At 34.9% G+C, this 26,542-nt stretch overlaps 1 protein-coding gene across 1 annotated transcript; it reads right to left on the bottom strand.

The window, feature by feature from the left end:
• Nucleotides 1-11,167: 11,167 nt before the first annotated feature.
• On the bottom strand, nucleotides 11,168-16,252 carry LOC149951344 (uncharacterized). The gene is made up of 3 exons (XM_090167993.1): nucleotides 16,200-16,252; nucleotides 12,873-13,282; nucleotides 11,168-12,789 (listed from the first exon to the last, which is right to left on the bottom strand). Exons 2-3 carry the CDS (start codon nucleotides 13,170-13,172, stop codon nucleotides 11,305-11,307), a joined length of 1,785 nt encoding a protein of 594 aa, XP_090024119.1. The 5' UTR covers nucleotides 13,173-13,282; nucleotides 16,200-16,252; the 3' UTR covers nucleotides 11,168-11,304.
• Nucleotides 16,253-26,542: the final 10,290 nt, after the last annotated feature.

The following is a 26,542-nucleotide window of genomic DNA, read 5'->3' as shown; positions in this document are numbered from 1 at the left end:
TTACGAATCGTAGATATCCAATTTTCCAAGAACCAAAAACCTTACCATCAACAAAGCACAGAGAGTCACTTGACTAAACGCAAGGTTGAATTTCAAAAAACGTTAAATGAACGCCTTCGCTGTATTGCAACTATATTTAAGCCGATTAGAAAACCCGTAAATAAATAACAAAAAATAACAAAGTGGATCGCCCACAGGTTTTACCCTTTAATCCTCTTATCTCTGCTGACTGCACTAAAAAGATTTGACCTTAAAAATTTCATACGCGTACAAGTTCTCAAAAATAAAAAAACAAAGTTGAATAAAAAATATCCACAGATATTGTATTCATCCGTTTAGTTAAAAAAACCCGCCTTATCATAATGGTTCCTTTACTTAACATTGTCCCTAAGGAAGTCAATAGCTCGGCGGTGAACTATCCGCGTGGTAACAATGCGACCCGAGTTCAATTCTGGATCACGATCATTTTTTACATTAAAATACTTAATTATTTAATAAAATATAAGATGAATATAATTTATAAATATTCAATTAAATATAAGATTAATAAAATTTATAAATATTTAATTAAATATAAGATTAATATAATTTATAAATATTTAATTAAATATAAGATTAATATAATTTATAAATATTTAATTAAATATAAGATAAATGTAATTTATAAATATTTAAAATGATGTAGAATAAATTATAGTTAATAACGTTACAACTTTGAAAAGGACATTAGTGGTTAGAGTAAATCTCTTGCACGAGGCAGACCCGGGTTCGATTCCCGGCCGGCGCCATTAATCGCAAATTGATACTAAGACGAATACCGTGTACAATAGGTGGAAACCCGGCCATTGTACGTTGAGAGGTTGCATAGCACTCAGCAGTCGGTCCGTCCCAAAGTCATTAAGAAGGAGTTGGAGAGAAACGCCCGTACAAACACAACAGACTTAACATCCACAACAGTGTTGGGCATTAATCAATTAAATTTTCAATCTATTAATTATTTGACTAAAACAGTATTTGCACATTGCAATTAATTTAATTGTAATTAAAATATTTACAATTAAACCATTAATTGCACGTTGCAATTAATATAATCGAAATTTAGCCATTAATTGCCCAATGCAATTAATTTAATTGAAATTAAACCATTAATCGTCCATGGAAATTAAATTAATTGTTATTAAATTTAATTGGAATTTAATCATTAATTCCACATTGCAATTAAATTAATAGCAATTAAAATTAGTTGCAACTAAACCATTAATTCCACATTGCAATTAGTTTATTTGGATTAATACCTGTTAATTTACGTTTTGATTGTTTAAAGTATCATTTAAAACTAACAATTAAGTACCCTATTTAACTTTACGGATATCAGATGAACACGATTTATATATATTTATTTATAATAATAATAATAATAATCAGCTAGGCTAATACCCAAGGCACCACTTTCCCTTCTCCCCTCCCAACTTGTATTTCGCTCGAAACATTCATTCAGAAATAGGTCCGATTGACACACTTTTGGTAATTATGTCAATTTTTATAATATTCATTTTTTAATTATTTTCTTTGCGTGTCGTTCATATTTCTTTAGTTTGTCGAATGTAACTATAAACTAGCAAAAGTTACAAGTCGCGACGTGTTTGTTTGTTTTGTAGGCGGTTGTCACGGCACGCAGTGTAAAGGGTACTTGCCTTTCGCTCCAGATAGGCCAGATTAATTTTAAGGATACGGCACACTTCAATTGGACAACTAGAGCACAATGTCGCTCAATCAAGCATCATTCTCTCCTCAATACATCCCAATAAGATCGCGCCTAGCGGCCCTCTTAAACAAATTAAGAAATGTTGGTGATTCATCGCAATTTATTGAACGCTAATTGGGCAAAAATCAAGAGAGCAGTAAAATACTTCTTCATAAAGCATATAGCTTACATAATTATGATTGAAGCAAACATTAGAATCCTGTATGGACAGCACCTCTCTACTACGTAGCTTTTTTTGCTTCAGTTAAATCAATCTGCGTCATTTTGTCTTTAAATATCATTATAATATCACCCTAAAAACTGAACCGGATTAACACTAATGGGGGCCCTGTGCCAAGTATAATTTGGGGCCCTTATTTTTCGACTTTTATAATAAGGTCTACACGCAAAACACCAAAAGAATAGGTACATTAGCTCTGAAAATGTTGTAGGGTCACGTCACTTGGTTACTTTCCATCGATCTTACAAAGTCCGTAGCGCGCGCATTTTTTTATGAACGTGGCTCGCGCAAAATCGCGAGAGTTTCTTTCGTCTAAGAAATTAGGAATTAGTCCACGCAACACCTCCGAGGCTCCGAATAAGCCCCAACCTCAGAGGCCACTAAGTTAGCCCCAACCTCGGAGGTTTCCTTAGATAGCCCCAACTTCGGGGGCCTTGTACCGTAGCAACCTTGACACATACCTTAATACGGCCCTGCCTTCGTCCAATTTTTTTTCCGCAACAAAGTTCCTAAAGTAGCCCAATTTGGCGGGAAATTGCCCAACTGCCAACTCTGTTTCGCTCCCACTTACTACGCTACGCATTTTCCATCGCACTACACATTGGTTCGGACGCCACTCTCCAGTCCGCGTCCTTTACAATAATCAGTTTTAAATGTTAGTGTTTAATCAAATGTATTAAAAGATTGAAAATTGATTAGTTGTTACTTGTGAAAAGTCACGATTAATAATTGGTTGGTTTTTAATTTTGACTACAGTATATAACACTTAATCAATTGTTAGTCGTGAGTTTCCACAATCACAATTAATTGTTAATTTTCATAGTCCTGATTAACAATTTATTAAATGTTAATTGTTAATTGTGAAAAGTCACGATAAACAATTGGTTAGTTTTTAATTGCGACTACAGTATATAACAATTAATAAATTTTTAATCGTGAGTTTTCACAATTGCAATTAATTAATTGTTAATTTTTATAGCCGTGATTAACAATTAGTTAATTGTTAAGTTTTAGTTGCCCCAGCAATTAAAATTTGCCCAACACTGATCCACAACCATCATAACACAAACATAACAAACTCAACACCCACAACCATCATAACACAAACTCAACACCCACAACCGTCATAACACGAACTCAACATTCACAACCTCCACATAAATATTAAAATAACGAAATATCCAATCAAACTGAATTAAAACTGTCGCGACGGTGAGCGTTGACGAAAAAAAGACCAACCAAACCAAACCCAACCGCAAATCAACCCGTTAACGCTCACCGTCACACGGTGGTTTTGCCTACCCTTCGAGAAACTGCGTACGCAGTGTATACCCTTTGCCCCGAAAATGCGAACGCGTTCGCAGGCCTGACAGACAGACACGGTGATTGTATAACCCCTCCTAGGGAACTTTGTCCCCTCGGAGAGGTAAAAATGTACATAATGATCACCCGTTCGAAGATTCGAGGTGTGTTACGAATTCGTGACCGAAAACTAGGGTTGCGCTCACTAACGGCGGCGGGCGGAACTACTCATCGGAGGTCAAATTTAATGCACCGTGGAACAGAGCCCACCGTCAGCGCTTTCTAGTGAACGAATTATCCCGCCGCTAGGGGAAGCGGCGCTTAAAATTGAGCAGGCTAGCGCGTCGATCGGGCGATCTCGCTCACCGCGCCGTGAAAAATCACTGACTGAGCGAACTAATCGGCGATCACCCTGAGCTGGCTTAATTTCTATTTCTCGCTTAACAAGATCAACTGATCTTCGTATTTGAAGTGCTCACTCGTTTCGGGAGGATTTTCAAAAATGAACGCTCACAATGTTTGGCCACCTCTGCTGGGGAAGCTATAGCAAGTTAGAAACTTAAGCAGATGCTAGACGTAATTAGATCCCTTTTACGGTTCGGTACTTTTGCGTCATCTAGACCCGTTTCGGACGCGAATAGTTTCACAGCGATCAAGAATGCGTCAATTATGTTGCTAACTTCAGTCTCGGTTACTAATTTTTCAAGATGACCCCAGAACTAAAAGTTGGGTAAGGGTATAAATTCGTGTTCTTTGAATAACAAGGAGTAAAAACGTCTTATGAGATAAGTGAACAAAAATTTCTTTAAAATTTATTTAGGGTTCGCATCTAGAAGTATGCTATCGTTAAGATTTAAAATAATGACCAGGTGATTTAAATTGCCAAGGAACACAGTTAAAAATTCCATTTTGTGTTATGGTTTCTCCAGTACCAGATTTATTGAAGGTGGGGCCCTAAGCATAAAAAAAATAAAAATATGTAGCGCTATGGGGGTGGGGGGCGTATGTAAGAAAAGTATTAAAACGAAATTCTCGAAATGTCCCAAAGCTAGGCTTGTGTCACTAGAATAATGATAAGTACGTGGTAGCCCATAGGCCTATGCCTGGTACACGCTTAGAAAAAAGGGTTTGATTGTGCACCCTTAAGGGTTTAAAAAAAATCTTCAAATCAAAACCCTTTAAACCCCTTTAACGGCATTTTTTAAACCTTTTTAAAACCTCTAAGGAGTAGTAAATAAACCCTAATGGTGCAGGAACTTTCCGATTTAGGAGTTATATTTTAAACCTTTTTAAAACCTCTAAGGAGTAGTAAATAAACCCTAATGGTGCAGGAACTTTCCGATTTAGGAGTTATATTTTAAACCTTTTTAAAACCTCCAAGGAGTAGTAAATAAACCCTAATGGTGCAGGAACTTTCCGATTTAGGAGTTATATTTTAAACCTTTTTAAAACCTCTAAGGAGTAGTAAATAAACCCTAATGGTGCAGGAACTTTCCGATTTAGGAGTTATATTTTAAACCTTTTTAAAACCTCTAAGGAGTAGTAAATAAACCCTAATGGTGCAGGAACTTTCCGATTTAGGAGTTAAATTTTAAACCTTTTTAAAACCTCTAAGGAGTAGTAAATAAACCCTAATGGTGCAGGAACTTTCCGATTTAGGAGTTATATTTTAAACCTTTTTAAAACCTCTAAGGAGTAGTAAATAAACCCTAATGGTGCAGGAACTTTCCGATTTAGGAGTTAAATTTTAAACCTTTTTAAAACCTCTAAGGAGTAGTAAATAAACCCTAATGGTGCAGGAACTTTCCGATTTAGGAGTTAAATTTTAAACCTTTTTAAAACCTCTAAGGAGTAGTAAATAAACCCTAATGGTGCAGGAACTTTCCGATTTAGGAGTTAAATTTTAAACCTTTTTAAAACCTCTAAGGAGTAGTAAATAAACCCTAATGGTGCAGGAACTTTCCGATTTAGGAGTTATATTTTAAAGCCTTTTCCAGACCTTATGCAAACCATACTGAGACCCATTGACACCCTTTTCTAACCATATTTATACTATTGGAGGTGGAAAAATCATCCCTTATAGGTTTTAAATTAAATCCTTGTCAATCTTGACTGGATTGAAAATTTCACCTTATAAAGATGTAAAAACTATTATTTTAAGGGTTTAATTTTAATCGAATTTAAACCCCTTTTACACCTTTGTGGTACAAATTTCAGTCCTTATGCGTCGAAATACCATACTTTTAAGCTTTTAATATAACTTTTATTATTTAGTGTTGATTTGTTGAATTACATTTTAAAATTCTACTGAAACATTTTTTTTACATTTTCTACTCTTTTGCCTATTTTGATATATTCCAATTCTAGAAAACAATTTTCCACGAAAGATAACGTTTTAAAAACATTTTTAGAGTATTTTACATTAAACAACCAAAATAAAGAGTAGAATGTTGTAAACGCGGTTATTGGATCGTCCACAGTGCAAATATGAGTTTTGTCCAGATACAACTTGAATTCGTCACTTTCAAATATGCTATTATTATTATACTTAATTATTGGCTCTGCATCATCTTCAAGGCTTGATGTTGAGCAAAAAATTATCTTATATGTTTCTCGAAATAGTGTTGGGATCAAAAGAATCGTTCCCAGTAAGCGTAGCTCTGGAGGATTACAGTGCAACAAGATATTTTTTAGTTAGACAGACAATTTTTAGTTAAAAACCTATATATAACTATTTGGAACATACTATTTTTTTCTCTGGATCGCTTTCCATTCTCATTTTTTGAAGAATTTCATTTCTGAGCGTCTGCGTTGTTTTCACTACAACAACTTTCCAGACAGTGTCGGCTTTCAAAGTCAACATTGAAATAAATTTTTCACTTAAATGAACTTTTGTCAAAGACTTGAATTCCAAAAGAATCTGAAAATTTAATTTTTAAATATTAAAAACTAGCTAGTTGTTTTATCTTTTATCTCAGATTTCTTCGAAGATACCAGTGATAGCTCTGGGAAGAGAAATGATGTTATCATAAGTAACATAACACCATAAATATGACAGTGTTTGTTGAAGTGCAAAATTTTTCATGAAACTGATTTTCAACACTAGAAATTCAGTAAGCTCTGAAGTATATTTGTTTGTTTCTTTGCTCTTTTCCGATTGGTCAGTTAAATACAAATTTTTATTTTTTTTTGCAAAACTGTAAACTTGGAACCAAACGCACTTAGATCTTAAATATGAAAATTATCAACATTTTATCAGTAATAATAGATTTTAAGTTTAAATTATATCATTTATCATTATTTCGCCAAAGTAAGACCAACTTTTCAATTTGAATTAACAGTCTAGGCCTTGGCCTAAAATTAAAACCAGCTTCCTAGATTATCACATTTGCGTAAACAAAATTCATGACGTCAATACTGACAATTGTGAGTTGTGCTTTATCGAAGTTTTTTAAATAATTGGGAAAATCAACACTATATAAAGGTTACCTAATTGTAATACTTATTGTTGTTTTGTTACTTATGGTATTACTACCAACTATTTATTAAAATTTACATGTTGTGGATCACGTAATGCAGGATATTCCTCTAGAACTGTTCCTAAATTTGCAGATCTAATTAAGTTGGTCCTATCAATTAGAGTTTTTTCCATTCTTGATTTTATTAACCTCCAGTCAGGATCGTTTTTTTTTAATTCTTCCTTAATTTTTTTCTTATGATGTTCTATGGAAATATCATCTTCAAAATTGTCCTAATAACAAAATTAGTCATATTTTTAATGTCATAATCGTAAATATATAAAAAAAAAGCTATATGGAAGACTAATTTTTCTTAAGATTACAGCTTTGGAAATTATCTTATATATAGAAAGAAATATAATTAATATTTTTTTCAATTTTTGTAACTGCGTTAAATCTGACACTTTGGTTAGAATATAAAACCGGTAAATAAAAAGCTTAAGTGATTACCGGAATTTCGAAGCGCATAACAGTAGTTTCTGTTTCCATCTGCTCCGTGGGAAGCTTTTTCCAGGTCCCTTTTCCAAATTGTATTTTCTTTTTCTTAACGGTCCGATCATTAGGTAACTTCTGCCTAAAGTTTTTGAATTGGCCCCTAAGTTTACTTCTCCAACCTTCCTAAAAATTTAATTAGATTGGTATTTTGTTAATACTTCAAATGGTCATTTAATAGATAAAACGTACGTATCCGTATCCTGCGCCTGGTTCATCACCCAAATGTGGATATTCCCGTACAATTTTGAAGCAATAACAACCCATGAAGGTGGATAACTTAAAGTTAAAGGAAATTAATTTAGAGTAAAATAATACTCAAAACTTTCTAAAAATGCAATAAACAAGGTGAAATATATAAAATATAATAAGTTAAAAAGATCAACTTAAGATTTGTTATTTAAAAACATGGTCTCTCAACAATAAGTAGTAGAAAATTAAAATAAAAAGATCGGATCCAAGCTAAGCTGAAATTTATATATTTTATTATAATCATTTACTTACAAGGAGTATTAGTGCATCAGATTGTTAGCAATAACCTGGAGAACCTCTTTGTTTAGTAATTATCTTTGGTCATCAGATAAAGCTAAATATTTATCACGATTACTTGCTTCCTCGGGAAGTTTTGGAACTTGATATTCATAACCAAAACTAAATTTGCAGGTATTGGGAATGCTTTCTTTTTCATTATTAATTATCCTATTAAAAAAAACAATTAATTTTAAGTAATCAATCATTCAAATCTCTAAAAAAGAACAAATTTGGCTGGCTCTCTATTATTTCAAATTCATTCATTCGTTTACATTTGGTGACAATTGGTATAAAACTATGTTAGATAGGTTAATATCGAAAATTATTTAAAATGTGATTATATATTAAATAGAAATTTAATAGTGAATGGTAGCTTAAATGAGTGAACTTTTAAATTACTATTAAATTTAACATTTTATCATACGGGCAATAGATTTTAAAATATTAAGAATTTAAGATTTGGTAGGAAAATGTCTATTGAGTTTTTTAATTTAAAGTATTGAATTAATTTTCTCTATCATTATTTTTAATTTAAAGTATTGAATTAATTTTCTCTATCATTATTTTTAATTTAAAGTATTGAATTAATTTTCTCTATCATTATTTTTAATTTAAAGTATTGAATTAATTTTCTCTATCATTATTTTTAATTTAAAGTTTTGAATTAATTTTCTCTATCATTATTTTTAATTTAAAGTATTGAATTAATTTTCTCTATCATTATTTTTAATTTAAAGTATTGAATTAATTTTCTCTATCATTATTTTTAATTTGATTTTACAATACGAAAAACAACCTAATATAATGCATACGATTTTAGTAGTTAACAACATACAAGTACCAAAAATAACCAATAGTAAAAAAAATTGGGTTGAAAATTTTCAATCAGATACATCATTAGCTCATTACTTATTAGTATACAATTAATGGAATCGGTAAAATTGGATTTTTGGAAAGCATTATTTTTACACGAGAGCAGAGCGAAATAAGTCTATTAAGAATGAGAAGTTAAATTTTAACAAAAATTTTCAACTTACAAAGATCCAGATGGAAGGTTTAGGTTTGTGTTATCTTCAGGTTTGTTTTCATCTTGACACTGTTCATTTGATTTGTTAGTCTCAGGAGTCTCGGAATTGTTTTCAGAAATAGTACTGCTTATATCAAACAAATCTTTAGAACTTGAATCTGAGTAGCTATTTGTTCTGCGTTTTTTAGCTGCTTCACCCTGAAATTAAAATTGGAAAACTTTATATAGATTAATTTCATATATTACTACATTCTATAAATTTTAATAAAAAAATGAAAAATCATGTTAAATTATATTATCTTAAAATAAATATTTTTCTTACCGCAAATTTAACGGTAATAATCGTTTTATCTTTAATCACTGATAAATCGTCTATCTCAACATCAGTGTTAAATAATTCATCTGGTATAATTATAATTCGGCACTGGGTTTCTCAGAGGTTACTTGTACTGTTAACTAACACCATGATAATTGATCTTTGTATTTACAAAAGTTGTTCGAAACGGCCCCCTTTGGCGTGCACGCAAACTTGGACACGTGTTCGGATAGATTCTCGAACACGGCAAAACATTTCTGCCGTGTTTCGAATTGTGTCACAGGCGTCAATTGAGCGTTGACGTAGGTCTTCAGCGTCTCGAACTTAAATCTTATATACCAAGTCCTTGATATGGCCCCAAAGATAGAAACCGCATGGGTTCGAAACAGATCTGGCAGGCCATGCAACAGTTCCGCCTCGACCTACCCACCTCTGAGGAAACTGCATCATGATGAGCTCGAACCCAAAGGCTGAAATGAGGGGGTGCTCCCTCGTGTATAAACTACATTCGTGGTCTTACTGCTAGTGGTACGTCTCTAAGTAGCTCTGGTAACGTGTCTTGTAGAAAGGTAAAGTACAACTCACCAGTTATTCTTGGTGGTAGAAAATAATTAAATGGTCGCCAACAATTCCGCACCAGACGTTGAGACTAAACTGCACTTGATGTGACCAAACGGTAGTCGCGCGCGGATTTTATGGCCGCCACTCATTATGTAAATTGAACATTTCGTCACGAGAAAAATTAGCCTCGTCAGAAACTAGGAGCGTACTTAACCAATTGATGACGTAAGTCTGCTCCTGAAACCACTGACAAATTTGACTCGTCTTGGATAATCGGCCTCATTTAAAAGTTGAACCTTTTGTAAATGGAACTGGTATCCTCGAAGGATATGCCAGACAAGTTCATGGTCGCAATTGACGTCCAACTTGCCTCGTACTTGTCGTAGGATAGTAAGTTCTTGTTCCTCCGCGTCTCTCTCTGCAGTAGCAGGTGCCGTGGGTTGTATGTTTTCAGTTTGTCGATTGGGAAGCTGTCTTTGAGGAAAGTGCTCCTGGTACATGAGCCGCGCTTTCTTCGCATTTCCCTGAGCGAGTCCATACATAAGATCCATATCGCCATATTCAGAAATCGTGAACTACGCCATTGCATAGCAAGTTTTAGATTAAAATTTGAATTTAATTATTGAGGCTCCTAAATTTATTGTAAATTGGAGCTTCGAACCCATCCAAAAAGTAATAGAACAAGTTTTGTACACTGAACATGTTAATAGTTTTTTTGTGTTTGACTATCGAAAAAGATAGTGAAAGGAAACATTTGGGTCCAAGGAATAATAGAAACTTCACAATTGCACGTTTTTCGACGTTTTGGAGGTCGATTTGTGACGGCCAATTACTCGGATACGGTTCCGTTAAGGAAAACGTTTCTTAGGACCTTTTTCACTTCGTTTTACCCTAAAAAAACGGTTGTAAATTTGTGCCAGACTTCTCTGAAACACCCTGTAAATTGAGATATGAAATGCAACAAACTTTGTCTTTCCACCTGCGCAGAGCAACACGAATCAAAATCTCCAGGGTTACGCAAAAATATTTCCTCTAAATATCGTTTCGTCTAAATATCGTTTATTTAAACGTTTTATTTCGTTCCAAGTATAAACAAATATATTTATTCTCAATTATTAACAACTTGGATTACATTTGAATACTGAATAAAGTAGTAAACCTTTCAGAAAAATGAAATTAGGTAAAATTATCCGAAAATTTTCTGAATTGAGGAACCAGGTAAAATAAATTTGAATATACAGGAAATATATATTAAGGGGCGTGCGATAGCTATTTTAGACGTAATTTTCCAGATTTAAAAGTACGCTGTACAACATTATCCTTTGTCTGATGGCTATCGGTACCAAATTATTCTTAGAAAAATACAAATTATTTTTTTATTTGTATAAATTATAAAACAAGTTGCAAAAACCAAATAATGGACCGTGTCATTAGTTGGGGGAAAAATAAGAACATAAAATAACAAAAAATACACATGTTTCGCAAGTTTGGATCTAAAATTCAGAAGTTTTGTTCTTCGGAACTGCATTCGACCTTGACGAGAGTGTTCGTGTTCATTGAGACACCCTGGATCTAATCCCCAGTTGCCCGATATATAAAGGGCTCTTCTTTGATGTCGCTGCAATCGATTGAGAGGTTATCAGGGCCAAGGACCAAGAATTCCTTCTTAATGGGTATGGTCACGGTTTGGTCGGCGTCAGCGTCTGGAACTTCAGATTTAACGATGTGGGCGGAGTCAGATCTCTTGGTGCAAGATTGAATCTGTTCATTGGTCAGGCGTCGTAGCTGCACCAAGCAAGTCCTAACTCCCCATTGACGACAAAGGCTCTCAATCAGCCGTGGTCGTGAAGGTGTTCTGTGTAGTGGATCTGGGTCGTGACTGGTTGAAGCGCCACTTTGGTTTCCTGGAAGACCATGAATTCGAAGGTGAGCTCGGAGGGTTCTTTTCGTGGTGAAGGTCTGGTCGCAAATTGGGCACTTGCGTGACCTTGCCCTCTGAGCGTGACGCGCTTTTTCACTGGGAAATAATTTTATATCGTATCTGGCCCGGTATCCACGCTTTGGAGCTCCAGTTGGTTTCTCGCCCGTGTGAATTCTTTGGTGGGAAATCCAAGTGGATTTTTGTGCAGATGTGTATTCACACTGATCACATTGAAATGGTTTCTCGCCCGTGTGACTTCTTTTATGGAAAATCAAATAGTTCTTTCGTGAACATGCGTAACTACACTGGTCACATTGAAATGGTTTTTCGCCCGTATGAGTTCTTTTGTGGGAAATCAAATAGTTATTTCGTGAACATACGTAACTACACTGGTCACATTGAAAGGGTTTCTCACCCGTGTGAGTTCTTTTATGGAAAATCAAAGAGCTCTTAATGGAACATGCGTAACTACACTGATCACATTGAAATGGTTTCTCGCCCGTGTGAATTCTTTTGTGGGAAATCAAATGGGATATTTGTGTAGATGCGTAAGTACACTGGTCACATTGAAAGGGTTTCTCACCCGTGTGAGTTCTTTTATGGAAAATCAAAGAGCTCTTATGGGAACATGCGTAACTACACTGGTCACATTGAAAGGGTTTCTCACACGTGTGAGTACTTTTATGGAAAATCAAAGAGCTCTTTTGGGAACATGCGTAACTACACTGATCACATTGAAATGGTTTCTCGCCCGTGTGAGTTCTTTTGTGGGAAATCAAACGGATCATTTGCGAACATGCGTAACTACACTGATCACATTGAAATGGTTTTTCGCCTGTGTGAGTTCTTTTGTGATTAATCAAACGGCTCTTTTGTGAGCATGCGTAACTACACTGGTCACATGGAAAAGGTTTCTCGCCAGTGTGAGTTCTTTTATGTGAAATCATAGAACTCTTTTGTGAACATGCGTAACTACACTGGTCACATTGAAAAGGTTTCTCGCCCGTGTGAGTTCTTATATGTGAAATCATATAAATCTTTTGTGAACATGCGTAACTACACTGCTCACATTGAAAAGGTTTCTCGCCCGTGTGAGTTCTTTTATGAAACACCAAATAGTTCTTGTGGGAAAAAGCCTTTCTACACTGGTCACATTGAAATGGTTTTCGCCAGTGTGAGTTCTTTTATGTGAAATCAAATAAATCTTTTGTGAACATGCGTAACTACACTGGTCACATTGAAAAGGTTTCTCGCCCGTGTGAGTTCTTTTATGTGAAATCAAATAAATCTTTTGTGAACATGCGTAACTACACTGATCACATTGAAAAGGTTTCTCGCCCGTGTGAGTTCTTTTATGAAAAACCAAATGGCTCTTTTGGGAATAAGCCTTTCTACACTGGTCACATTGAAATGGTTTCTCGCCGGTATGCTTTCTTTTGTGAGCAATAAAATGTCCCTTTTTGTTGGTGGCATAGACGCACTCTGTACACTTGTGTTTCTTCAATTCTCGGCTGCTCATTTTACCAGATTCACGCTTCAAGGTATCTGGAAGTTGCTGAATCTGTCTCGCTGCTATGACTGGAAGGATTTGTTGCGTTTGTTTTCGCTGAAGACCACTTTTAGAAAAGCCTGAACAAATAAAATTCCTATATTAGCAATCACGAAATGTTTCGTAAAAATGGATTCGGTGGTCACGCTATCTGAGGAAGATGCCGTAACAGACGCCATATTTCAAAAGAGCTAATTGAATGGCTTACACAGCAGGCGGTTAAAGGTTGTAGAATGTTGAGATTCGTATTGCACCACAGTTATGCAATTCTACTGATAAACTATAAGGTTTGACAGTTACTTACTCTCTCCTATTTGGGGGTGGTGGTGGAACTCATTGGTGGGCACCCTGTCTCTGGAAGGCTGTCGATGATCTGGATTCCAAGCTGCTGGATTCCAATATACACTCAGACAAAAATTCGCCGGTGATTTCGTAATTCAAAAATAATCTGGATTTTAACAAAGAAACAAAATATGAAGACATAATCCACAAAATTCTCAAACTAACTTACGAAACCAGCAAATACAGATAGATTTTATAAAATATACATATCTAAGGAAAGACACGGAAATTCAATTAAAAACCGAGAAATCCTCCTAAAATTACAAATCCGCAAATCCAGGAAAAATTCCGAAAAATCAATCAATGCTCGACCCTTGGGTTGATATAAACCGTATGATCAGCTTTGAAGTAGTAGTGCGTGATTGGGAGAATGGTAGGAAAGTACCTTAAAAATAGACCTTGGTTAGGGACATTTCGTTGTCGGGTTTCCGGTTCTGCACTGGGGCAAAAGTGAAGAACAGCCATTGTCTATGCTACAGTATTTACGGGGAATCCCGAGAAAATTCAATCTGCCAAAATTACAAAAGTTTGAAAAGGCACAAATCACGGTGCAATAGAGTACCAGATGTATAATTATGCTATGGGTGTAAAACAAAAAAATATGGAAAAATTTATCAAATGCGTTTGAAAATTTCTTTATTATTAATTATTATTAATAATATCCAAATAAACAATAATAATTTTAAAATTCAAAGAAAAAACCTAAGTACAAAAATAACTAAACAGATGAGGCTAACGGTGTCTTATATTCTCAATCCCTAGGAATTTGTGTGTATTGGTTTTGCTTTGTCATAACAGCGTTTTCCAAAACCGCGCTGCTTTCTATATCAATAAAAGTTATAACTAAGAATTGTCTGCAAAAGAAAGTTTCCAATTTCGAATTCTTATTATTTATTTACCAAGAAATTAATAGATCGGAAAAGAGCCGACAAGATCTACCAAAGGGCGTAGAAGGTACAAAAGAGGGGGAACAGTGCCTTCGGCGCGCCCGGCTAACATAACACGCTAGCCTCGAGATAACTCCCTCTATATATCGAAAAAAACCACTGTCTGGACCAAAACCGCTGTTTCAAAATCGCTAATTTGAGAAACGCTATATTCAGAAACGCTGTTTATGGAAAAGGCTGTTTTGAAAAACCGCTCTACTGAGAAACGCTTAACCAAAAAAGGCTGACTAAACAAAACGGCGCTTTCAATAAACCACGGTATTGAGAAACGCTATTTCAACAACCGCTGTTTTAACAAAGCGCCGTAGCAACAAAGTGCTGTTTTGAAAAACGCGCTTTTGAAAACGCTATTTTAGTCAAGCGCTCTATTTCCTACATACCATTAGTTTCACGTATTGTATCCGCCGCCGACGTCAATCGATTGGAAATATCATGCCCTCGCCGGCATTGTGGACATTTGCGAGATCGGAGCCCCAGAAGTGAGGCATTTGCCCATTTAAGTGATTTTGGCGATTTTGGAATTTCAATGTACATACCTTTTTTAAATTAAGACCAGCCTGGTTGAATATCATATATTTAGGTAGTACTGATCATTTCTGAACTACTTTTTCGGTTGCATTAGGAATTTTAATTTTAAATAAGATTTCGCGCCAATTCGCGGGTTCATATTGCCAACTGATACAGGCGCCTCATTTCCAAACCCATTCTACTAGAAAAATTCATTTTGTCTAAAACTTAATTTTTAATTAACGTGTTTGGGTTTCGCTAACATATTTCCCAAAACAGAAAACTCGAAAAGTTCGGTTTGTCTAAAAATTAATTTTGTTAGCGTTTCCCTACTTTATTTCCAAAACCAAGTAACTAGAAAAAACACGACTTCGATAAGTAAGTGTCACACTTATTTATTACTTCTAGCCAAACACGACTTCGATAAGTAAGTGTCACACTTATTCGTTACTTCTGGCCATACACGGCTTCGATAAGTAACTGTCACACTTATTCGATACTTCTGGCCATACACGACTTCGATAATTAAGTGTCACACTTATTTGTTAGTTCTAGCCAAACACGACTTCGATAAGTAAGTGTCACACTTATTAGTTACTTCTGGCCATACATGGCTTCGATAAGTAAGTCACGTACTCTGCAAAAACGAACGTCTGCGGAAATGCGGTTTAAGTGGCGCACAAGGGCCCCTAATTTTTCTAGAGCGCCATAGCCCGGCACACCATTAAAAGTAAGATAAATACGTATTTTAAATATAAATAAATTTTTTATGTAAATCAACGCTCAAAATCAGAAAAGGGGATGTAGCGCCCCCCGTTTAAATTACGGAGTTGAAACTTGCACACAGTGTAGAGGTATAGTGGTAATATTGATTAAAAGAGAAACGGAATTTTAAAGTCAATCTTATCCAAAATTATAAGACTGACTATTTTTTTTTAAGTGTTTAAGAGGGGTTGGATAGAAGGGGCTGGCGAATCACCACTAACTACGTTTAACCCGCAGCACTTGGTTGTGCAGATAGTGGAAACCCTATTAAGTATTCTTAGAAAACACGGCCTGTTTATGTCACCCCTTTAAAAAGATATGAAAGGTGTTGCAAATGTGGACGACGACGACGACGACACTTCACAACATTCTAACGAAAACAATAGTCCCACTCGATATGTATATATACAAACTAAAAATTATACAATTTACAAACCTACTAGAAGAGACAATAGAGTTAGCAGTCGTCTCTAAGCGCTTCGTATGAGCCTCGCCAGCCAACTGAAGGATCACGATGTTGATTTCGCCCATGAAAAGCTGTTGCTGACACTTTGAACTCCGATAAAGCACGGCGTGAAGGCGATAAAATAGGCCAATTATTTTTTCCATTTTTTCGCGAACCTTGCGTCACCCGCAGATAACACAGTTTTTATTAGAAGTTCTTCTTTGATACGCACGACTGGCCTCTGAATACGGAAAAACGTTTATCACCCGCCGTAGAAAGATTTTTAACCCTATAGTTCACGGAACGTTTTTTATAATAACGTTACTTCCATTTATTTTAAAGCGAAATCTGTAAAGTTTTATCTGATTCTATAATCCAATTATCTAAAATCATTTGGGGGAGGATGGGGGGGTGGTTGTCCCTTTTAAAGCCCGAGATGCCCAAGTGCAAAATCATCCACTTCGGATACATCATTCCATAGCTCGCGGAAAGTCTTTGAAAGGGTTGTATTTTTTTGTTTTGTTTCCAATTTCAAATTCATTTTTAGTTAGAAGAAACCACCTATGGACTGTGCAAAGGATGATTAAATACGCGAAAAAGTAGATTAGTCCATAATTAAAAGGGATAATATAACTTATCTCTAAAAATATTTGAAGAAATTAAAAAACTTACTAATAACTCGTACCATTTATTTGTTTCCATAAACAAATTATTATTAGCATTTCCCAATTGTATTGGCATTTACCCAATTTGGTTTCCATTTACCCAAATTTATTGGCATTTACTCAAACTTAATCTAATTTACCCAAATTTATTGCCATTTACTCAAACTTAATCTCATTTACCCAAATTTATTGGAATTTACTCAAACTTAATGTCATTTACCCAAATTTATTAGAATTTCCCAATTTTATTGGCATTTACCCAAAGTTATTCGGATTTACCCAATTTTGTTTCCATTTATCCAATATTATTCGCATTTTCCAATTTTATTCGTATTCACCTAAGCTTATTCGCATTTACTCAAACTTATTCGCATCTTTCCAATTTTTCTTTCCATTTGTCCAATTATGTTTCCATTTACCCAATATATTTATAATATCCCAATTTTATTCGCATTTACCCAATTTAGTTTCCATTCCCCCAAATATATTCTCATTTACCCAAATTTATTTGCATTTCCCAATTTTATTCGGCATTTACCCAAACTTATTCGCATTTATACAAATTCGTTTTCATGTATCCAATTTTATTTCGATTTACCCAATTTTGTTTTCATTCACCCAATTTTATTTCCATTAACCGAATTGTTTTCATTCACCCCATTTTATTAGCATTTACTCAAAATTATTCACATTTATCCAATTTGGTTTCAATTTTCCCCATTTTGTTTCCGTTTACCCAAATTTATTGGCGTTTACCCAAATTTGTTCACATTTGCTCAAATTTATTCGCATTTTTTGAAGTTTCTCTTCATTTACCCAAATTTATTCACATTTACCCAAAATTTTATTGTTCTAAACTAAATTACGTTAATTTACCCAAAATAAGCCGAATTTCACTAAAAATAAAAATAAAATTTCATTTGGGTAAGATATTGTTACAACAAATTGTTTAATTTTTTCAAATATTTATATTTATATTTTCCCATGTTAAATCCCGTAAAGAAAAGTTTCGATTTAGATATCAAAAACATATTTCGTTGCCATGGCAAAACGGAAGCCCATTGAAATTTGAGTTACACGAAGGTCTACTTAATCCCCGAGTTTGAACAAAATCGGTGAATAACACCTCGGGTCGTCTCATTGTCAGTGGAATTCAAATCTTATAATCAATAATCTATTTAACAAATTTACATCTGCAGTTTTTATACTAAAATCGGCACTTAGCAGGAATTAAACAGCGACTTGGCAGCATGACGTCACGCCCTACCTTTGGCTATGACTGCCAATATTCCTTTGCCAATTGACGAGGTAGAGAAAAATGATGCAGTCTGCGGAAAATTGTGCAAACTACTACAAACATTTTGTAGGCGGCAAGGCTCTATAATTTAATGTAAAACCCTTCGGAGGAGACTCAGGAGGGTGGGATCCTAGCCCTGGCGAGGTCCCTTCAAATCGCGAGGCCCTGTGCTGCAGCTCGGTTTTGTTTGCGTATTCACGTATTACACTTCGTCAGATATTTTAAAATCTCCTTATGAAGTCCTGTTAATTTTCCGTTTCGGAAGTAAAATATTTTTTCAGCTTCTTCTCCTGGTGTACGCCCGGTTCAAATTATGTGTTCATCTGACGTGGTTGGTTTCAAATCAACCAATAAATACCCAAAGTCTCTGACAGTGGCTTGATGAAAGGAGTCGAGGACGTATTTACTGTTAGTTGGGGAAATCTGTCTAGCGAAATGAAATATCGCCGATTTGTCACGAAGGGTTTTGAAAATTATCAGATAGTAAGCGTTTAAATTTAATGTTCTAATTTCCTTCGCAGGATAATACCAATTTTGAATAAGCCCATTAACATTTTAATTTAAAGGAAAAGTCCAGGATAAAATAAACTTAATTTAAAATTAAAGGCCCAGTTTTCAATTTTTTTAAATAATTTTCATTTTGTTTTTAAACTTTCAAATAAAATATATTTACGCTTCTATAATATATAAAAATCAACTAGTAGGGTGGCGCCATTTTAGTTTAGAGCCGGCTGTGACGAAAGTCCTGAATTTGCTTCTCATTGGCTCCGAAAGTTAGAGTTGATGTCAATTTAAAATTCAATTTCATTGGCTTTTACACACAGCTGTAAGCTACCAGCGGATGAAGGACGCAAAAATATATTCGCCGACTCGCCGAGGCTTAAACAACTGTGATATTTTTCCCCTTTTTTACTTAGAAAATAAAGTTCCAGTGTATCTCAAAACGCTAATAGATTATGTTTCGAGCCTTTCTGAAGCCGTTTCGCTAATATTTATTATTTATTAACTATATTTAGTTAGGTTAAGAAATATTTTAAGATGCCTCGAAAATCGCGTAACGCTATGGGAAAATATTTTTTACCACGACTGTACCTCTCACTCGGTGATTCCAAATTCCGCCACTGGAGGTCTCTATCACATGCAATAGCATCAATTAACTCGTTTAATAATTATTATAAAGAGAATTGGAATTATTTGAGCTCACCAATTAAGACGTAGTAGAAGAGTAGCTGGTTACGAATCAGAATTTTTCACGCCAATTGAGAAGAAAAGGAGCCTAATTGTTGGTTTTTCGGAATATCTGGAATTCTCAAACACGATCGCGCGCGGAGCGAGCGCGTGCAGGGGGCCGTGGTTCTGTATAGGTTTATGGTTGATCGGTCAGCCAATCGCGTAGTCATTTAGAAAACACGTCATACTACATTAAAAACGGCTAGTTTGTTCGGAAGTATGTCTGTCCACACAAACGGCATAATAATACAATTTAATTTTAATTTTGGTATTTAAATTGGCATTTAATTGTATCATATATTATTTTTATCGCTGTTTTAAACGATGCTTTTTCACTATAAATAATAATTTAAGCAAGTTGGACTTTTCCTTTAACAAAAATTGGAAGATAACTCTAGTGTGGCGGAGTGGTCAGCACTTTCGCCTCGCTTCAAAATAAAAATAATTTTATTTACAGATGCGTACTACTACATCAATAATACACATTCCCATGTATATTTGGGTGATATCTTTGCACGTTGGCTTAGTGTCCTAACCCACTTAAAAATACATCAATACGAATTATATTTACTATAATGTTTTTTTTTTATTTACTCTGAGGGCCGACGTGTCGGTGGAGTATTGGAATATCATTTTATCTCTCGCATAATTTTCGAATTTTGAAAAACCTCCCCCGTCCTGTTACAATTCGCAAGAATATTTTTCAATCGAGAGCACTAAACTCAGTTAATTCATTAGCATTATACTTAAAGGTAATATTTATTTTATCGCAATTGCTTTTTACTTAAAAATGTTCCCCTACTCCAGAAGCTTCATTTATCTTCCAAACGTCTCACTCACTCTCACTTATGCAATAATTTGTGCAAATATTTTCTTTTAAGTGGTTTATTTTTAAGTATGTATGGATATTATCCGCCACCAGTATTGTTATTTCTTGCATGCGTTTTTAGGTTGTTCAATTTTTATAAGATCAGATGAGGAAATTTTGGGGGCTAGCAAAGCAGATTAACCACGAGTGCAACTGGTTCCCATCGATTATTCTGCTTATAGTTTTGAATCGTGCTTTTAAGCAGCTGAAGCTCTTCACATTCGGGGAATAGAGGCTTCCACTTCCTCCGCAATATATGAAGGGTCTTAATCACCCATTTTTAATTTTTAGCTCCATAATAACAAAGCATAACTAAACAATTGCTTAGTGCTTACGAAAATATTTAACGAAACCAAATTGAGTTAAATATTTGTTTCACAAATTTCTACATATTTTCCAAACAATACTAAAAAACTTTATTTATAGCAACATAAAAGGTGTAGTAATCACCACCGCCTACATTTCGTTGTTGGGACAGAGCTCCAGCCGCTTAGTAGCTACTGATAATACAATCACTAGTTCGCTACTCCGATAGGTTCATTTTTCTATTTGGCCTATAGGTTCATATTTCTATATGGCCTACAGGTTCATATTTCTTGCTAGAATTTAATTCTATATAGTAAACGAACTAGAGAATATTCGTCACTTATTGGTCACTTCACGAAGCTCTTCTTCCGTTTTCCCTAGAGGTCGGTGACGGTTAAACATTATCCATGATTAAATTGATTTTTTCGGGGGAAAAATGTAAACAAAGAAATTTACCGGTTAATATTTCGGAAAATGATTAAAAAACATGTATTATTCGTAAAATTTGAGCTTTTTATCGAAAGAAAACGTCGTTTTTCCGTTTAATTTTACAAATTTATCAAAAAATTAATCGGATAATACAGAAATATAAATTACTTGATCAAAACGTTTTACGAATAATTTTGAGAGCTTTATCTATTGAATAAAAGTTAACCATCCCCGACCTCTAGTTTTCCCCGTGCAACTGAGTGGTCAAAGTTGGCTGTACTTTTATGTAAATTTTATTCAATAAATTGTACACTAAAGCTGATTTTGTAATAAAGATATTTTATTTTTATTCTGTTTTAATTTCAAACAAGATTCAGATTACTATATATTCAAGGTTATTTTTAATTATTGTTATTATCGTAAAAGATGTGGTTCTAAAGTTAATTAAATTTAAAGAAGATGGCATTGTTTCAGGGCTATTACTTTTTGGTTTGTAACAAGATGGCGTTAGAAAAGTTTAGAATAAAAAATGAAAAATAGATTTCATGCAAAATATATTCCCTAAAATAACACTAGATGACACTGTACGCTTTATTTTTGAGTAGGGGGCGTTTTAACGTTATTTCCGGAACATGGGTCATCAAGAGCACGTCACACTAGTGACGTCACTGCAGCCGTTCAATTGGCCAAGCAAGAGGGGAAATCAGTAGGCTCTTGTCTGGCCGTATTCTGCATGACCCCGCAAGTAAGAAGGGAAACGCCTACTTACTTCGGGACTACCATTCGACGAGAGCTCACTGATTTCCCTCTTCTTCCCCTCTTGCTTGGCCAATTGAAGGGCTGCAGCGACGTCACTAGTGTGACCTGACTCTTGATGACCCATGTTCCGGAAATAACGTTAAAACGCTCCCTTCTCCAAAATTAAGCGTACAGTGTTATCTAGTGTTATTTTAGGGAAGATTATTTGCAATGCCATCGATTTTTCATTTTTTATTCAAACTTTTGTAATGCCATCTTCTTACAAACCAAAAAGTAATAGCCCTAAAACAATGCCATCTACTTTAAATTTCATTAACTTTAGAACATTATATTTTAGGATAATAACAATAATTAAAAATAGCCTTTCATAGTTATCTGAATCTTGTTTGAAATTAACACAGAATAAAAACATCAGTATTTTTTACAATATTTTTATTACATATTCAGCTAAAGTGTACAATTTATTGAATAAAATTTACATAAAAGTACAGCCAACTTTGACCACTCAGTTGCGCGGGAAAAACGGAAGAAGAGCTTCGTGAAGTTACCAACAAGGGACGAATATTCTTTAGTTCGTTTACTTTATGGAATTAAATTCTAGCAAGAAATATGAACCTGTAGGAGTAGCGAACTAGTGATTGTATTATCAGTAGCTACTAAGCGGCTGGAGCTCTGTTCCAACACCCAAATGTAGGCGGTGGTGACAATTACATATTTTCTGTTGCTATAATTGGCTGTTTTCAAATTGGGATGGCTCTTAAATCCACTTATGTAAAAAACTGCTCACCCTTTCGCCATCCCTACAGGTTTTTTTCTCCCAATCACAAAAATAAATAATGTTTTTTAGTATTGTTTGGAAAATGTGTAGAAATTTATGAAATAAATATTTCACTCAATTCGGATTTGTGAAATATTTTCGTAAGCACTAAGCAATTGTTTAAAAATGGGTGATGAAGACCCTTCACATACTGTGGAGGAAGTGGAAGCCTCTATTCCCCATCTTAAGGAACCCAAATGTGAAGAGCTTCAGCGGCATAAAAGCAGTGCTCATAACTATAAGCAGAATAATCGATGGGAAACAGTTGGACTCTTGGTTAATCTGCTTTGCTAGCTTCCAAACTTTCCTCATCTGATTTTAAAATAATGGAACAACCTAAAACTGATGCAAGAAATAACAATACTGGTGGCAGATAATATCCAGACATACTTAAAAATGAACCACTTAAAAGAAAACACTTGTACATATTATCAGAAATACATGAACCGAAATTATCAGCGAGCGCTTTTTTCGGGGGATACGTTTTCTTTGTACGCCAGGGGGAGGGTAGAAAATTTAGCTTCGTTTATTTCGTCCCGCCCGACCGCGGGGAATATATCCGAGTGCACCACGGGTAACTAGTTCGCCATCTAGTGAGGTAAAATGTATCGTTTTTCTTATAAAAAAAACTACGCGAAACGTCATCTGTCAACCGAGGCTTAGTGTATGTAAGCTAAACGTCTGTTAGTTAATAATAATGGAAAACGTACGAAAATTAATTCGTTATTTGGGAAACCTTACGCGTCCGTTTCTTTTGGAAAGAAGAGAGTTATTTTTGTATTGTTAAAGTCTGAAAATGTATGTAAATATTAAAATATCTGTTAAAGCTTCTGAAGTATACTCAATGCCGTTGGCATTTCTAGTCGTTTAATTATATTGCAAAGTACCGATTTATCTCTTAACTTCGGCTTGTTTTGTAGGAAAAAAGCACCGTGTAAAAGCATCTATACTCGACAAGTTGAAGGTTTTCGTATTAAATTTTAACAATTTATAAAGATAAAATTATCGTGGTTTTAAATTTTTACACAGACTAAAAATGATGCACGCGAAGCACCTTTTTAGTTTGTGTTAACTCAAAAGTTTACCTTAGCAACACCAGGTGGCGTATTGAAACGCTCACCCCGGAGACGGAGATTCTCGTTTTTTGAGGAGGGCTTGATGACATACTGCGTTTAAGAAGGGGGAAACAGAGAATTAGGCTCTAGCGTTAGAGGAATAGGTCGCTGATAATTTCGGTTCATGTATTTCTGATATTATTGCATAAGTGTCGTACACTCTAAAAACAAGCATTCAATTTCCTTTCAAAATGGAATAACACTATTCAATTTTGAATGCCGCTTCAAATAGGCATTCAAATTTAACCGCTACCATTCAATTTTAAAAAAGCTTTCAAATTGACGTTCTAATTTTACTAATTCCTTTAAATTTTGAATAAACATTCACCTTGGCGTTCAAATTTAATAAAAACCTTTCAAGTTCAATTCAACAGTCATCCTGGCGTTAAATTTTGACTACAAGTTCTACATCCATTCAATTTAACAGCAGTTTACACAAAAGCAGTGGCGTCGCTAGGGTGTTTTAGGCGGTGCTTGCGCCACCTAAAATTTCTGAGAAGCGCCACCTAAAATTCAAAATTTTTCCAATTCACTTGTCGAAAAGTTTCTTCGATTTTAAAAATGGGCATCAAAAATTTTATTTTTCATAGTCGGCCTCAATATTTCAACTTTAAAAACCTTTTTGGGAGCTCCCCCCCTCCCCCATATCACTCACTATAGGACGCCCCTGACCAGTGCTAATGGCTTAAGCGCCACCAGTTTTAAAATCCTGGTGACGCCACTGCACAAAAGATCGTTGGTCGAGTGAGCTCTCGGCTGCTGTGTCGTCTGCTATAAAAAGTGACGACGCTTACGCGAGCTAAAAATAGTGTATCCAAGCGACTTTGTGAGCAGCCGAAGTTTAGCAGATGACGGTTTGCTCAACCTTAACGAACACGCATAAGCCTCTGCGTTGAAAAATCTTTCACGATGCTTTTGACGTCTAAGCAACCAAATGGCCAGGTTTCCAACAAATGTTCACGGTATATGTCTTACTTGTGATCGCATCGGGTGGGTTTCGAATCCGAGTCCTCCTGCATGACAGGCGGGCGTTCTACCAGTACCAAAGAACCTCCGATACTTAAAGGGGCTCCAAAGTTCGGTGGCAAATGTGTGTAAAGTCAGTAAAGTGCGAAATATACGGTTGACTCTGCCCGCCTCTGCCAAGGCCGAGTGAGGGGTTGGGGGAATGAAAAGCATGCTCAATTTTTTTTTGCCACCGAACTTTGGAGCCCCTTTAAATCACTTTGTTGAAAATTAGAAATTCAGTTTCATCAAAAGCGTATATCAATAGTGTTTTATTTTTCGCTTCTTATGTAAATACATGGAAGAAGAAAGCTTTATTCTTCCATGATAAATATAACGAAATTTTGGGTTCGATTTAAATTATGGCACAGAAGAAATTGAAATGTTGCGACTCGCGTATTAGTAATTATACAAATGAATTAACAAATCCGGCTACTGGGAATAGAACTCCCGGCGCTCTGCACTCCGAGCGAGTGCTTAACCGTTGAGCCTCCGACATTTACTGCATCGGACACTTTTTTTAAACATAAAGCTTAACGTTTCTCTGCCATTCTTTATGCTTTTTAATTTTGGAAGAGACAATTGTTTCTTTAATAGTTTTGTTATACATTATTTATATAATTAATAATAAAATTTGAGCTGAGCTTTTTTTAAAGACAATTCAGTGAATTTTTTTATTTTAATTAGCAATATTTAAACGGTATGGAATCGAACCCGGATCACTAGGTTTAGGCGGGTAATGGCTAAAGAATTAAAAAACTTGGACTCTTGGCTAAGATCATTGTGTATTATCTTGTATATAGCGGATACACCTTATTATTAAATTAATTGAATTAAACAAATTTGTTTTGCCGACCGACCGTAACCATCGAAAACCACATTCAGGGTACCATAAATTTGTATACCAAACGTGATCGGGCTGAGCTATTTAAAATACGAACCAATTAATTAATCTAAAATGAATATTACTTAAACCCTCTAGTAGCACAAATTTATACGATTAAAATAATTTACAAAATTTTGAAATTCATTTTACAATAATTTTCGATGTTCAGCCCCGCTTTCTCGTAACGGCTGCGGAAGCGCTCCGGCCTGGAATCATTTGCGTTTTAAAATGTGGCAGCGATGCGTCGCTACCCACTCCAAAAAGACCCTGCTATTACTTAAGAGCATCGTGGGAACTAAGCCATTTTTTCCCGGTCGTGTTAAGCCTTAACCTACTTTGTTGTTCAACTACCACGACTTCACGAGGGTACCTTTTATCAAGCAGGTAAATATCAATTGGTTTTGCTATTCTAATTTTATATTATTCTTGGCTTAGAATTAAGTAATGAAATTATTTGTTCTTAAAGAAAATATAGGGTTCCCCGCTTTCGGTAAACAATGGCTACGTTAAGCTTATGGAACGAGATTTTTTAAAAACTAGTAAACGTTTAGTATAGAAATGAAAACTATTGACTCTACAGATTTTAAACAGAAATATACTTGATATAAATTTAAATTGGGAATTTAGATTTCATTTTATTTCGCTACCTGATCTCCAAAATCTGGTAACTCGAAATTAATGGTTGGCGTTTTTAGAAAGAGCTTTTCAGCCTTCACTAAATAAAAATTAAGATAATTCACCACTTCAGTAACACGATCTGCGCAAACGCAGTGACTGACGCGCCATCTACTGCTTAGTATGCAATTTCCTTCTTCCGTTTCTACACAATTTATATAGTATGTGCTCTCGGAAAACTTCCGTAAATGGCACAATAAATACTGAAGTGGTGAATTACCACATAGTTTCATAGTTCACGTTTAAAGTGAGAATAATTTTTTTAAAGCATGCGGTTTTATA

This window comes from Leiobunum rupestre, chromosome 3 (genome assembly GCF_980474605.1).
Source record: "Leiobunum rupestre chromosome 3, qqLeiRupe1.1.hap1, whole genome shotgun sequence".
Taxonomy (NCBI): Eukaryota; Metazoa; Arthropoda; class Arachnida; order Opiliones; family Sclerosomatidae; genus Leiobunum; species Leiobunum rupestre.
This window is presented reverse-complemented; position numbering and strand designations above follow the sequence as displayed.